General features: G+C 35.4%; 1 protein-coding gene across 3 annotated transcripts in view; it reads right to left on the reverse strand.

The window, feature by feature from the left end:
• HSF2 (heat shock transcription factor 2) overlaps positions 1 to 16755 on the reverse strand; it is a 38015-nt gene that overhangs the window by 20413 nt on the left and 847 nt on the right. For all 3 annotated transcript variants that reach the window (XM_036871680.1, XM_036871679.1, XM_036871682.1), the window contains exons 2-4: positions 2581 to 2689; positions 2279 to 2406; positions 1299 to 1423 (exon numbers count right to left, since the gene is read on the reverse strand). In XM_036871680.1, the coding sequence (XP_036727575.1) occupies positions 1299 to 1423; positions 2279 to 2406; positions 2581 to 2689 (362 nt within the window). The remainder of the gene's footprint in view (positions 1 to 1298; positions 1424 to 2278; positions 2407 to 2580; positions 2690 to 16755) is intronic.

Consider the following 16755-nt stretch of genomic DNA (forward strand, 5'->3'; position numbering starts at 1 on the left):
ATTACAAAAGGGACTGAATTTAAATATAGAGGGCACAGAAAATAAGATTCTGATACTTACTGAATAACTACTGTACTTTTTCTGACTCAGAAATATAAAGATACTGTCATCTGCCTACTAAAGATAAGTAGGAGAATGGTTACCACTAAGACTTACAGGATGAATTTGGGATCCCACTCCTTAAAAGCTAAACCTGAGATTCAAGGAACTGGGTCAAAGGGCACTTCAACAGACACAAGATACATAGAGTAAACCAACATAAGTGCTTAAATAAAACATGCAAAACAAGCAAGCTTCAAATTAAGGCTTATTGAAAAAGGGAATCAAAGTCCAAGGTTACTCTCAATGAAGATACTTGAGTTAAGAATAGCTAAACTAACGTCCCACAATTGAAATGGGACAGACAATACATAAAATAACTACTCTTAAGACCTTGGCGCCTATTTACTGTAAGAGAATTCCAAGTACTTACTAAGAAGAGAAATATAGGTCTACTCTATACACAAGTTGTTACTGTGGCATTAGGATAACGGTGCCAAAAATTGTACTAAAACAAAATACAGCACTTTTCTGTAGATAAAAGGTTTGAATATCACTTTCCCAAGTCTATGTAAAGTAAGTATCAAGTAGGACAAGTCTCTAGTGTCCTTTTTTCCCTATTTTTTGTGTCCTACTTTTTCCTAAAAGATAGGCCACATAGAAAATGTCCTAAGAAACTACTAAGAAAGAAAAGTTAGGTAACGTATGTAGTATTTTTTTTTTTAAAGATTTTTTTATGTGGACTAATTTTAAAGTCTTTATTGAATCTGTTACAATATTGCTTCTGTTTTTTTATGTTTTTTGGCCACGAGGCATGTGGAATCTTAGCTCCCCAACCAGGGATCGAACCCACACCCCTGGCACTGGAAGGTGAAGTCTTAACCACTGGGTCCAGAGAAGTCCCTGTAGTATGGCTTGTGGTCCTCATATGTGTGTAAAGATATGAAAGTCAACCTAAGTAGAATCATAGTTTCCTACACCAACTTAATGATCTATTATTTCATCAGTAACACTTGTGTATCAAATTGTTTTGACTGACCAGGTTTATATATTCTTTCGACACCATCATGAAAATACAATATTGGGGTAAAGTCTATGGCTACAAATAAAAAATAAAGGGAATCAATACTTAAGAAAAAGGCTTTTGATCTTGGCTTCAACAATGTAATCTAGGTACTTAAAGCACCAACCTCCAAACCTCAACACACACATACACACCAACCCCCATATTAGGATTATATTTGGAAATAATACTTTACCTTTTTAATTCAGAAAGCCTGGACTCAATAGTTTCTTGTTTTACTTGAACCTTCTGAGCACTACTTATAATTTTTGTTAAATCTTCCTGACGAATTTTATTTTCTTCTGGTTTTGCAGATGAAACCTTTCAAAAAGTAAATGTAGGAAATTAAACAAATACTAAACACCATGATTATAATTCAAAACTTCCCTGTTATAAGACGTTTTTGTAGCCTGTCCAGGAAGTGAGATTTACTTCCAAAAGCCCAGGAAAAGAATAGACTTCATAGCTCAAAGAGAGGATAAGGAATAATCAGTTTATTTATATATTTTTAATGTGGAAAAGTTTCCATGAGCAGGAGCAACTTAAGGGCTTTTTTTTTGTTTTCATTTCCTTCTGTCAAATTCCCTGTAATTTCCCCAAGCCTATTTATTATTGCATTCCACTTTTAATTAAATTTATGTAGAATAGTTGCACGCTAAGACCATGTTCTTTCATGGCCCACTACCCTTTTACCGCCCTCCACCCCACCTTGTGAATTTAGTCAAAATATCTTATTTCAGCAAAACATATCATCCATTCAAAAATGTATTATTAAATTCCTACTATATATAAGGGACTTATTCTGAGCACTAGATATTCAGCAGTGAACTAAAGAAAAAGGCCCTCCAGACAGCTGACTTTCTAGTAGGAACTTATGTTTTTTAAGCTAAATTATAAGGAGTGAGCTATCACAATATAGATGACTCCTTATCCTAAGTCAGAATGTAAACATTTCCTTTCCTCTAAAAAGTGTTTAAAGACTGAGCCCTCCATACAGTTGAGCGCAGAGGAAAAAAAAAATAGAGGACAAAATAATTAAAGCTTTATTAGTTTAAGTTGTCCCAACAAGAAAACCTGTGTATTTCAGTACCTTCTTAATTTCAACAAATGAAATACGTCTTGGCCAAGTATACTACATGTTAATGCCCTAATTAAATCATGTTAACAATAGCTCACCTTCCTTTTAATGTTCTCCAACAAGTCATCCTGGCCTTGTTTGAAGTAAGGATGCTGAAATTCAACAGGACCATCTCGTTCTTGCTTCACAATTCCAGAGTCAATATGTACTACTTTACGAAAACCATCTGAAAAAGATTCAAAATTCAGATTCTGAATAAAATTTTAAATAGACAAAAGTAAAAGCTTTAAAAATTAATGGTGCTTCTATGGAATATATTTTCCTTTATCAACCTAATGGGGGAAATGGTTTAATCAGTGACTGATGACAGTACTCCAATTAAACTGCTGTCCATACTTACACATATTTAGTTGCCTCACAAAACTTGCCATGTTATTGTGCTTGAAATATTTGGGAAGAATTTCTTTTGCAAATCTTTGTTCATCCAAAACCAGAAAACTTTGGCCATTCTGAAAAAAATTGAAAACGTCAATTAGTTAAGATCCTCTGAAATTAGGTGATACATATGAACCCCAAAACTTGGCAGTCCTTCCATGACACCTTCAGACCATCATTTTATTCCTGTTAATAGCAGAAAAAACAAACTGCAATTAAGTTACAAATTTCAATTAAGCTCCAAACTGCAATTAAACTTTCTGATGTCAATCTCAAAAGTTTAGGAGTATGTATCAAACCAAAAGCTGCATCAAACTTTATAGTTAAATATTAGAAAGATTTCCATTCTTCTAATCAAAAACAAATAAAATACAGTATGTAACTAGTATAATTACTTAACAATGTTTTAAAGCCAATGCAATTAAGACAAAAATAAGATAAAATTTGAAAGTCATATTTTATCAATAAACATAATTATATCTTTGTACAATCAACTGAAAAACCACAAGAGAATTCAGTAAGATATCTAGCTACTAATTAACACACTAATAACGAAAGTTCAGAAAGAAAAATTTTTTAAAAATCCCATTTACCACTGCAACAAAGAGAATAAAATACATAGAAATAAACCTACCTAAAGAGACAAAAGACCTGTACTCTGAAAACTGTAAGACATTCATGAAAGAAATCAAAGATGACACAGATGAAAAGATATAACATATTCTTAAATTGGAAGAATCAATATTGTCAAAATGACTATACTACCCAAGACAATCTACAGATTCAATGCAATCCCTATCAAATTACCAATGGCGTTATTCACAGAACTAGAACAAAAAAATCTTAAAATCTGTGTGGAGACACAAAAGACCCTGAATAACCAAAGCAATCTTGAGAAAGAAAAAATGAAGCTGGAGGAATCAGGCCCCTTGATTTCAGACTATACTACAAAGCTACAGTTATCAAAATGGTATGGTACTGGCAAAATAACAGAAATATAGATCAATGGAACAGGATAGAAAAGCCCAGAAATAAACCCATGTAGCTATGGTCAATTAATCTACAACATAGGAAACAAGACTATACAATACAGGAAAGACAGTCTCTTCAATAAATGGTGCTGGGAAAACTGGACAGCTACCTGTAAAAAAAAATGAAATTAGTATACTCTTTAAAACCATACACAAAAATAAACTCTAAATGGATTAAAGACCTAAATGTAAGATCAGATACTATAAAACTCTTAGAGAAAACATAGGCAGAACACTTGACATAAATCACAACAATATCTTTTTCAAGCCATCTCCTAGAGTAATGGAAATAAAACCAAAAATAAACAAATGGGACCTAATTAAATTCCTCTGCACAGCAAAGAAAACCACAGACAAAACAAAAAGACAAACCAAAGAACGGGAGAAAATATTTTCAAACTCCAAAATTTACAAACAGCTCATGGGGCTCAATATCAAAAAAACAAGCAACTCAATCAAAAAATGGGCAGACGATATCACCTCACACCAGTCAGAACAACGATCATCAAAAAACCTACAAACAGTAAATGCTGGAGAGAGTGTGGATCAAAAGGAAGCCTCCTACACTGTTGGTGGGAATGTAAATTGGTTCACCCACTACGGGAAACTATGAAGGTTCCCTAAAAAACTAAAAATACAGCTACAATATGATCCAGCAATCCCATTCCTGGGTATATATCCAGAAGAAAACATGGTTTGAAAGGATTACATGCACCCCAATGTTCACTGCAGCACTGTTTACAATAGCCAAGACATGGAAGCAACCTAAATGTCCATCGACAGATGAATGGATAAAGAAAATGTGGTACATATACCCAATGGAATATTACTCAGCCATCAAAAAGAATGAAATAACGCCATTTGCAGCAACATGGATGGACCCTGAGATTACTATACTAAGTAAAGTAAGTCAGACAAATATCATACAATATTGCTTATATGCAGAATCCAAAAAAAAAAAAGATACAAATGAACTTATTTTCAAAACAGAAACAAACTCACAGACTCAGGGAACAAATTTATGGTTACCGGGGGAAGGGTGGGAGGCAAGGGATAGATTGGGATTTGGGGATTGACATGTACACACTACTGTATTTAAAATAGATAACCAACAAGAACCTACTGTATAGCACAGAAAACTATACTCAATATTATGTAACAACATAAATGGGAAAAGAAATTGAAGAAGAATAGACACACGTATAACTGAATCACTTTGCTGTACACCTGAAACTAACACATGGTTAATCAACTATGCTCCAATATAAAATAAGAATTAAAAAAATAGTCACTAGTGTATTTCCATATAAAAAATAAACAATTTGAAATTTCCTTCTAAAATAATCAAAATAATATGGTAGTGACATAAAAACAGACCAATCAATGGAACAGAATAGAGAACCCAGGAATGAACCCTCATATATACAGTCCAAGAATTTTTGACAAGGATGCCAAGACAATTCAATGGAGGGACTTCCCTGGTGGCGCAGTGGTTAAGAATCCACCTGCCAATGCAGGGGACATGGGTTTGAGCCCTGGTCCAGAAGATCCCACATGCCGTGAAGCAACTAAGTCCACGCGCCACAACTACTGAGCCTGCGCTCTAGAGCCCACGAGCCACAACTACTGAGCCCGCGTACCACAACTACCGAAGCCTGCACGCCTAGAGCCCGTGCTCTGCAACGAGAAGCCCGCGCACTGCAACGAAGAGTAGCCCCTGCTCGCCGCAACTAGAGAAAGCCCGCGCGCAGCAACAAAGACCCAACTCAGCCAAAAAAAAAGACAATTCAACGGAAAAAGAACAGCCTTTTCAACAAACAATGCTGGTAAAACTGGATACTCACATGCAAAAGAATGAAGTTGACTCCTTACCTTATACCATATACAAAAATCAACTCAAAACAGATCAAAGGCTTAAACGTGACAGCTAAAACTATAAACGTCTTAGAAGAAAACACAAGGGGGAAAAGCTTCATGACAACGGATTTGGCAAAAATTTCTTGGATAACGCCAAAAGCACAGGCAACAAAAGCAAAAACACACAAATGAGGCTACCTCAAACTTAAAAACTTTTGCATAAAGAACACTATCAAGAGAATGAAAGGGTAACCCACAAAATCGGAGAAAATATTTGCAAATCATACATCTGATAAGGGGTTAATACCCATAACATACATTAAAAAAAACTTCAACTCAACAACAACGAAAAACAAGCCACCTGATTAGCAAAGGGCAAAGGACTTGAATAGATATTTCTTCCCAAAAAAGATACACAAATGTTCAATAAACACATAAGATGCCTAGCATCACTAATCATTAGGGAAATAAAAAGCAAAACCACAATGAGATATCACTTCACTCATTAAGATGGCTATTAAAAAAAAAAAAATACAAAAACCCAAAAAATAAGTATTGGTCAGGATGTGGAGAAACTGGAACCCTTCTGCACTGCCGGTGGGAAAATAAAATAGTGCAGCTGCTATGGAAAACAGTACAGTCGTTCCTCAAAAAATTAAACACATAATGACTAAATGATCCTAAAATTCTACATATAGATCCAGAAGAATTAAAAGCAGGGGCTCAAAAAGATATTTGTACACCGATGTTCACAGCAGTATTATTCACAATAGCCAGAAGATGGAAGCAACCCAAACGTCCACTGACAGATGAATGGATTAACAAAATGTGGTACATACATACAATGGACTATTATTCACCCTTAAAAAGAAAGAACACATGCTACAATGTGGATGAAACTTAAAGACATTATGCTAAGTTAGACTAGTCACAAGAGGACAAATACTGTATGATTCCACTTATATGAGGTATCTAGAATACTCAACTTCAAAAAGACAGAAAGTAGAATGGTTACCAGGGGCTAAGGAGGAGGGGATTGGAAATTACTGTCTAATGAGTATGAAGTTTCAGTTTGGGAAAATGAAAAACATTCTGGAGATGGATGGTAGTGATGGCTGCGTAACAAGTGAATGTACTTAAGGTCACTGAACTGTACACGTAAAAATGGTTAAAATGGTTAATCTTAAGATATATGTATTTTACAACAAAAACCTAAAACTAAAATGGAATAAAAAACTCCAACAACAGAAAAATATCAAGTGTCTAAAAATAAATTTTAAGACTACACAAGACCTTTAAGGAAATATTAAACTACAGAGAGACAGTGTTGTAAAAGATGTCAAGTCTAATTAAGTTAACCAGTGCATTGACTTCTCTCTCAATTAAAAAAAAGTTTTTGGAGACAAAGTGAATAGATGCTAACACAACCAAATATTAGATACTAAAGTTCATTTCATAAAAATTATGTAACAAATAGGCAAGAAAATACTAAAAACAATGGAGAGAGAGGTGTTAACCCTACCTTACACAGACAACAGAATTATAGTGTCTACAAGAGTTTGGTACTAAAGAAGGGATACTCAAATAGCTGAATGGACAGACTAGAGAGAACAGAAGCAGCAGCAAATCTATTTGAGAATTTAATAGGTAATAAGTAAGGGCAGCATTCAAATCAGGAGGAAAAATTAGGAGGGAAAAGGATTAGTTAATAAACTTTCCATTTGGAAGGAAAAAACAAAAGCTCAATGCTAACTCAAAGCTACCTCACTCTTTATAACCAAGCTTTTGAAAGCATCACATAAAAAACCCCAGAAGTCATACAGGTAAAAATTAATAAATGTATTCATGGAGACTACTAGCTGCCTACCTTATCTTCAGATTTCTCTACTTTTTTTTATTTTTTAAAACTAAAATTGTATATATTTAAGGTGTACATGATGATTTAACATATATTCACACATGCACAGTGAAATGACTACAAGTCAAGCTAATTCACCAAACTAAAAAGCTTCTGCACAGCAAAGAATAATCAACAGAATGAAAAGACAACTTAATGGAATAAAAATATTTGCAAATACATATCTGATAAAGGATTAATATCTAAAATACATAAGGAACTCTCACAACTCAACAGCAAAAAGATGCAACCCAATTAAAAAATGGGCAAAGGATTCGATTAGACATTTTCCTAAAGAATACATACAAATGGGCAACAAGTATGTGAAGAGGTGCTCAACATCACTGATCACCAGGGAAATGCAAATCAAAACCACAATGAGATATCACCTCATACTTTTTAGGATGGCTATTCCTAAAAAAACAAAAAAAACGAACCAACAAGTGTTGGTGAGGGATGAAGAGAAAAGGGAACCTTTGTATACTGTCAGTGGGAATGTAAATTGGTAATGTCATTATGGAAAATGGTATGAAGGTTCCTCAAAAAGTTAAAAATAGAACTACCATATGATCCAGCAGCCCTCTTCTGGGTATATACCCAAAGGAAATGAAATCAGTATCTCTAAGAGATATCTGTGCTCCCATGTTCACTGCAGCATTATTCACAATAACCAAGACACAGAAACAACCTAAACGTCCAACAAAGAAAGAATGGATAAAGAAATTGTGAGATATATATATACATGCTTTATACATATATTGATATATTTTATACATACATACCCAATGAAACATCATTCAGCCTTAAAAAGAAAAGAGATCCTGCCACTTGCAACAACATGGATGCTCCTCTAATTTCTTACTAACACAATTTTGTCTGATGCTACAAATACATTTCTCAGTCCCTCTTAGAAGCAAAGGTGGCCAAATAACACATCTGGCAAACAAGATATAAGCAAAATGGATTGAGCGGAGCTTCCACAAAAGCTTCTAAAAGGGAAAAGACTCAAAGTGTCAAACCCCTACATCTCATATTCCTGCTCAGAACCTGGAGCCAACAGCTAGAGCTCCAGCAATCACTGAAGTAGAGGAACTAAGTATGGCTGAAAGGTTGAGAAGGTGACTCAGTATCTTCAGATGTAAGAGAAAAATACAGTACATCTCTATTTTGTTTAAGCCATTGTTGTCTGGATTTCTATTACTTGTGTCTGAACTTAAACTTAACTGGCAACAGACATTTAAAAAATTCAATAAAGTTGAAAGCTTACTAACATAAAAATATATCCAACATTTATGACAAACGATTAACTGCATTAATTAAAATTTTTCTAACAAATCAGTAAGATGAAACACCCAATGTGAAATTTAGAAGATCGGATCTCATTCATAATAAAATGTACAGCAAAATAATGATTTTCACTTATTAGATTGGCAAAATTTTTAAAGTTTAAAAATAACCACTGTTGGTTATTAGGTAGTAGCTATTAAAATTTAAAAATGCATACATCTTTTTCTATCTTAAAAGGACTTTCCCTCTACCTTACTTCCTCTCAATCTACCCATCCCATCTGTCTTTTCATTCACTGAAAAATTTGACAAACAAATATTTTAAAGCCCCCTTCTCTAATTCAGGGCCATCTATTTACTCTCACTAAAATTTGGTTTCAGTTTTTGTGCCTCTACTGAAACTGTTTTTTCTAAAATGCCAAATGCCAAATTCAATGCCCTCTTTTCAGTCCTCATCTTCCTACACCTCTCTGTGGCATTTCATTTGGCACTTCTGACACTCCCCTTCTTAAATGCTCTGCTCTTATGCCTTTGAAACTATACATTGGGTCTCCTATCTCTCATATTTCTTTTCAATTGTCTTCCAGCTATCAAGAGGTAGTGGGTTTTTAAAGTTTCTATCCTTGATTATGATACCTTTTATACTCTTTCCTTAGGCAGTCTCATCCACACCAATTTCTCTAATTACTGACTTTATTATGTATAATGATTATCACAACTATACCTCTGCCCCTGACCATCTCAAATTTCCCACTTGAATTTTTCAATCGTTAACATTTTTACACAATGTTCTTTGACTCACTCACTTGTCTATTTCAAACCCATCATCCTACTCCAAAATCAACTTTTTCCTGTATTCTCCATCCCGGCATGCCCTGTCCCCTCTAAGCTACCCAATTAATTTTGTCATCAATAACAAAAAGGCAAATTAAAAATTCTCAATTTTAACAGCTAGTAACTTAAAGGGGAAATATTTAAAACATTTCCTTTAAAAATAAGAGAAAGGGATCCCATGATCGCTGCTTCTATCTGACACCCTGAGGTGTCTTAGCCACTGCAAAAAAGAAAACAGAAGGTATAAGGGTCTGAAAATAAGAACAAAACTGTCATATCCAGACACCTATGGATGTACACTTAGAGAATCCAAATCAGTAAAATGATTAGCTCACTGGTTTATTATCCATATACAAATGTTACTTGTATTTCTAATTACCAGCAACAGCAATTATTTTTCATTAAAGGATATCATTTAAAATATCTCTAAAATCTAACAAAGCCGTGCAAGATCTAATTGCAAAAAATATAAAACTTTATTAAATAACAAAATGAATTTAGAAAAATGCCTTGTTCCCATGAATATATCATATCATAAAGATACCTATTTCCCCTAATCTGATTTACAGTTTCAGTACAATTGCAATTAAAAAAATCCTAATAGGTTTGCTTTTTTTCTTTAATGGAACTTGATTTTAAAACATATATGGAAGAGCAAAGACCAATAGTAGTCAAGGCACTCCTGAAGACTAGGTTGCCCTCCCAAAAAGCTTTACAGAGCTACAGTAATTAAGACATGTGATACAGGAAAAAGGATAAATTATCCAGTGGAACAGAACAGAGAACCTAGACACAAAAACACAATCTACATATAATTTTGCTTATAAGACAGAGGTAGCAACACAAATCACTAGAGGAAGAAGAAACTGTTCAATAAAGGGGCTAAAACAACTAAATATGGAAAACAATGAAACAGGATCCCTTATACCACACACAAAAATCAATTCCAGTGAATTAAAGATTTAGATATAAAATTCAAACCTTTAAAACTTTCAGAAGAAAAAAAAAAAAAAAGAGATGGAAAAGTATTTTTCTCTCCTTGGGGTAGGAAAGCAAAAACATCCTGAAGAAACAAAGAACATGAACCACAAAAAAGGCTGATCTATTAAATTATACTAAAATTAAGAACTTATACTCATCAAAAGAAAGTAAAAAAAAAAGCCACAACTAGGAGACGACAGAGGCAACACATACATCCAAAAAGATGCAGAATTACAAGTAATTCCTACAAATAATAAAAGATAAACCACCCAATAGAAAAATGGTCAAACATTTCATAGAATACAAAACACAAATGGCCAATAAATAGGAAAAAGTGTTTGAACACATTAATTATGAGGGAAATATAAATTAAGACCTCACTGAGATAATATTTTATATCCACTAGATTGGTAAAAACTCAGAAGAATGAGAATATCAGGTTTTGAAGAGACAAATTAATGGGAAATCTCATGCATGGCTAAAAGGAGTACAAGCTGATTTGACTTCTTTGGAAAATAATTTAATCTTGAGGTTGAGCATGTCTTACCTTATTTTCCAGAAATTCTACTCTTCAATGTAGGTGTAACTACCTTAGAGAAATTTTTGCTTATATACACCAGAAGAGGTGTATAAGAAAAGTCAAAACAGCATGTGACATGGTTGATCATCTCTTTCTTGAACCATTTTCTTCCATTAACTTATATGACCTCACTCCCTTGTGTTTTCCCCTTTCTCACTGTTTCTTCTCAATCTCTCTTGCTGGCTTTTTCTTGTCTTCATACCCTCTAAATATTAGAATACCCTATCTTGCAGGTCCTTCTGTCTTCATCTGTCTCCCTGGATGATCTCATCCAGTCCCATGGCTTTACCACTCACAAGCTCCAAACTCCACCTTGAATGCCAGAGTGTTACATCATCTAAATAACCTACTCAACATTGCCACTTGAAGGTCTTGGAGTACAGAAGTCATTCATGCTGTTCTCCTTTCCAGCACTGCACTTCCCCAGCTCCTTTGAAATAAGGTGTGGTCGTATGACCAAGTGTGGTCAGTGAAATGCAAGCAAAACAAAACATGTCTGAAGTAATACTAGCGATCCATTTGTAATTTCAAAGTTAACATGGCCAAACAGAATCCCCACCTGCACTTTTCCGAATCTTCCCGCATCTCAGCAAATGGCACCATCATCCATCCGTTGCTCAGGCCAAATATATGAGTCATTCTAATTCTTTTCTATCTCTCCTCCAACTCCAGAAAATTTATCATTAAGATCCGTGACCTTGCCTTCAAAGTAGATATTACATCTGCTGCTCACCACCTCCACTGCTATTACCCTAGTCTCAGCCACGCTATTTTCAATCCCATAGTGGAAAACTGTGATAGTCTTCTAACTAGTTCCCTCAATTCCAATCTCCTTACCATGCCCTAAGGCCCTATACCATCTGCTTCTGCCTACCTCTTTGACCTCACTCTCATGTTATCTAAAGATAATCCAACCACATGGGGCTTCTGCAATCATATGAACATGCTATGCTCAAGGCCTTTACATTTTCCATTCCCCTTTGCCAGACCCATCTTTTCTAATCATTCAGATCTCTGCTCACATATCACCTCCCCAAAGAGGCTTCATCGTCACTCTACCTAAAATACAACAGATTCCAGTCATTTTACATGCTAGTTATGAACTTACTGCGCCAAATTCATTCTTCAATGTCTGCTCTGCAAATATGGAGCTGAGTCTTAACTATCTTTCTTTTCGAGCACGGTGTTAAGCTTTGTCATGGAAGATACTAGAGAGATATTACAAGAGGAAGGGATTACCCTTCCTGGTTCCAGTGTGTCCTTGGCAGGTTCCTGCTGTGCAGGAAGGTTCTCCAGCACCTAGCTCTTGCAGTGCACAGAAGGCAGCAGCACCCTAAGGCCAGCAGCTTCCCCCAACACTCCCTCTCCCTTGGGAGGGTTCAAATCAGAGTATCTCTGGCCAGGCATCTCTCCATGAATAGCTTTCTAGGGTACCCTAGAGCATAGGTTAACAAACATGTTCTTAAAGGGCTAGACAATAAATATTTTAGGCTTGCAGGTCATAAGGTCGTAACTCTGCCCCTGTAGCAAGAAAGCAACTACAGACAATATGTAAGTAGACTGAGCATGGCTATATTCCAAATAAACTTTACTTTTAAAACACATGGTTGGCCCACAGGCCATAATCTGCCAACCCCTGCCCTAGAAAGCATATTTCCCAGCAAGTTCTGAAGGATGGATTTCTAGTAAGTCCCACTAGTGTGGCATCAGTGAAGTCTTTGCCATTCAGTGAGATATGGTCATTCTCTCTCCAACAAGGTCTTAGACTTCGGGGAAGGGCTCTTACTTGGGCACTCGCTCTTAGGCCTACCAGTGATGGCTGCTTCTTATAACTGCTATTCCTATCTTCTTTAGAGTTTTCTTTACCCCAATTCTCCTGATATAGTTATCCTATTAAACTTTCTCTGTTCAAAATACTGTGTGATTTCTGTCTCCTAATTGCACTCTCTCTTTACCCTGCTTTATTTTGTTACTTATCACTAACTGAAATTATTTGTGTTTGCTTACTTCTTAATTATCAGTATCCTTCACTAAAATGTAAGATCTATGAAGGCAGCTATTTTGTTAACTACTGAGTGAATTCCTACTACCTAGCACACTGTCTGGTTGTAACAGAGTCACAACTATTTGTGAGTGACAATAAATGAGTCTTTGATCACAGTGGACTAAATTATATTTTTAGAATTTCAACTCTTGGATTATATATATCAAATGAGAAGATGAATGCCTCTTGTTTATATTGCTCTTTCTCTCAAACACACACAACCCTAACTCACTAATATCGTTCTGTGTCTCTGCTTATGGTATTCCTTCAGTCTCTACTTCAAAATTAGTAAATAACTTCTTTGAGTGCAAAATTTCTACCTTACTGCTGTTTAAACCTGTGAAGCTTAGCACTGCAACACAGAACTCTCCCTATGCATTTTATAAGGGACAAAAAGCCACTATTACTCAGTAGGGTGGGAAGGATGGTAGCTTCTCTTTAGGCCTAACCCATAAATGTTAGCAAGCTTCCAAATAGTAATTGTTTCTGCTCAAACTGGTACTCTTGGTTATAAACGTCCAAAATACTCTTAATAATAATCTAATACTTCAGCCCCATTACTTTAAAACAGTTTCCAAAATAGAAATCTCTTTTTTAAACAACCAGTCTATAATTTCTTAATGTTTACCAACCATTCCTTGCGAGTCTCTAGCTCTTTCTCTTACGTATACAAATAAAAAATACTTGTCTGTGAGTCAGTCAACTTTTCTGTAGGTCCTTCTAAAGTGGATTTAACCCCTATTCTGCCACATTTGTGGCCTTTCTTGTTTTCACTTGAGAGTACTGCTGGGAAATTCAAAACAATACCATAACACTGGCAAGTCTAAAGATCTACTGTTCAAATTCATCCAAAACAGCTAGAAAACACTGGACAAATTCTGGTTTTGCTCCCTTTCCCTCCTGTTTCCTGATTTGTCTCTGCTGACTTGAGATGGATAGGGAAGTAGAGACTGCCATAGGGCACAAAAAGGTGGAACAGATGGGTATGAAGTCTTTAGTGGAAATCCCTTCTTGGTATTCTCAAGCAACCTGAAGAACTGAGACAAAGGCAGTAACACTGGTAAAACAGTGACTTTACAGTTCTTTCTTTTTTTAATATTGCTTCACTTCAACATACACTGAGTATCATATATCAGTAACAGTAAAGGCTGTTCCTTACGATCAATGGCAAGAACTTCCATTCAACTTCCACAACTTCTTGCCCCTGAAGATCAAGTTTCCCCAGTTGCTACCAAGCTAAACCTGTGCCCTCTGTTTAGGACTCTGTTACATTTAAAACAGCTTTAGGTTGTTCAACAGTACTATCCCTGTCCTCGATTCTGGTAACAGACTGCCTACCAGAGCCAAAATAGCTATAGGAAATGTAAAAACAGGCAAAAAAAGAAAGAGAAATATCAGTGGGGAATTTGGGGGATGTACTGTATGTTTTAAAGACACTCAGAATCTAAAGACATTTCTATTATTTGAGTCTATAACAGTATAATTTTGATTGTTCAGAATATTATATTTCTACAATTAATGACATCAATGGGGGTATTAGTTCATTTCTGTCATACTACAAATTTCAAGGAAAACTAAAGTTATATAAGTCTTCAGGAATATTAAGCCAAGCTTTTCAAACTGCAGTTGGTAAGTTTTCTCCCCTTGCCTTATACTCTAGCTAGAGTAAATTATTTTCCACAAGTGAAAACAACTGCATAAAAGATCGCCTCCTTTCCCAAACATCTGCTACTTCTAAAAGGTCTTAATATGATTTTCACTCAGAGAGTATAAATGCTAAATTACCTCAACAGAAGTCCAGCAAAACAAGTTTGAAGGAAACCAGAAACAATCATAAACAGCAACTTATAAAAGATGAGAGTAGATTATTTTGGTTTTTCCATCTAACATCATTGTTCAATTAAAGTTTTACCTTTCATTGTTAACACTGTTTTCGGAAAAATCTGTGGGAATGTAAGACAACTTCCTTAGGCAACTAAGCATAGCCCTAGACATTAATCCAGAATTGTCCACTGACTTGTGGAGGAGTAACATTTTGGTATAAAAACTAAATACTGTGACGACCTGTATTAAGTGTAGGGCCGTTGATGTAAGAATGATCTGGAAGCTCAGAAATCTATGTTAGAGTCCCACCTCCAATAATGCTAGCTTTGTAATTATAGATAAATAATCTAACCTAAGCTTCTAAGCTTCAAATCCTCATCTATATAATGAGACTAAACGAGATGATCTTTGAGATTCTTTTCAGGCATCATTCCACTTTTATCATTCCTACCATTTCCATTACATAGTCCAAGGATTTCACTGCTTCATCAAACATTTATTAAGTACCTACTGTGTCCCTTGGCACAGATACTGTCCCTGTCCTCACTGAATTTATACTTTAATTGTCCCACTATGTGTTTAAAAAATGAGTAGCCAAAACATAAGCTTAGACTTAATAATGGAAAAAAAATAAGAATGATTTTTAAGTGGTTTGTTTATTTGGCTTAGAATTCATAAAATGATGCATTTATGGATTAGTATGAAACTCTACACATTTAATACTGCCCATAAAATAAAAATATTATTAAAATATTTGGCTAATGAGAATTTATTAGACCTGCTGACAGAATACCCTTTAACTAAAACCAATTTCCAATATATTTAGGTACCATTTCTAGGCAATAAAAACAAGAAGGCCCACCCAAGACAAATAGGTGTGATAAAGTCAGCTTGGGAGTGGGGAGACTCTCAGTCCAATCTCTTACACATGCACAAGGCTGAGTAACTGCAGTCTGTGCTGATCCATCCTTGTCAACTTTTAATCCTTATGACTGATGAAAAGCATGAGACATCTGTTTATTTTTAAGTGTATACTGGTGGCTGGCTTCCTTATTTTCACCCCTTCTTTGTACAACTGTGCAGAATTCATCAAATGCCTAATGCACAACATCCACTCGATGCTACTGACCTTCAAGAAAATTAAGTCCTAGAGGGAGATAAAGAAAATAAACAAATGACAGCAATATAAGGCAGACCGTGGTGTTACAGTAGTCAAAACTTCACGTACTCAATACAGTGCTCCCTGTTAAGGTAAAATAATAAAACTGAGGGTTCCTAGCATAGGAAACAGAACAGAAAAGGAACAGAAAAGAAAGTGAGAAAGAGGGGAGATAACATTTACTCAGCACTTAACAGGTGCCAGGCACTGTGCAGGTAGTTTTCACTTACTCTTTTTCAGGCCTCTAAACAAAATAATATCCAAAACAGATGACCATCTAAAATAAGAGAACTCCACTCCCCTTCACAAAACGATTCCAATAGCCTAAGTGTATTGTAACGCAAATGCTCTGTTTGTGTAATAATCATTCTAATTAGAATCAGTATTTGGAACTAGAGGGGGTCTTGGATCACCTAAGTAACCTATTCATCTTATGGACGACGACACTTGGGTCAGACGAGATAAGGAGCCTGTTTAGTGGCAGAATTGGGATCAAACCAATAATCAAGACATCTATACACCACACTGCCGGCAACTGTTTAGTGAAATTCAGTGATTCGTTTTTGCTCTCCACTATGGTACTGAACACCTGTCTACTGGCACTTTTATTTAAAGTAATCATAAAAATCCGTTTATAAAAACGGCTC

This window comes from Balaenoptera musculus, chromosome 12 (genome assembly GCF_009873245.2).
Source record: "Balaenoptera musculus isolate JJ_BM4_2016_0621 chromosome 12, mBalMus1.pri.v3, whole genome shotgun sequence".
NCBI lineage: Eukaryota > Metazoa > Chordata > Mammalia > Artiodactyla > Balaenopteridae > Balaenoptera > Balaenoptera musculus.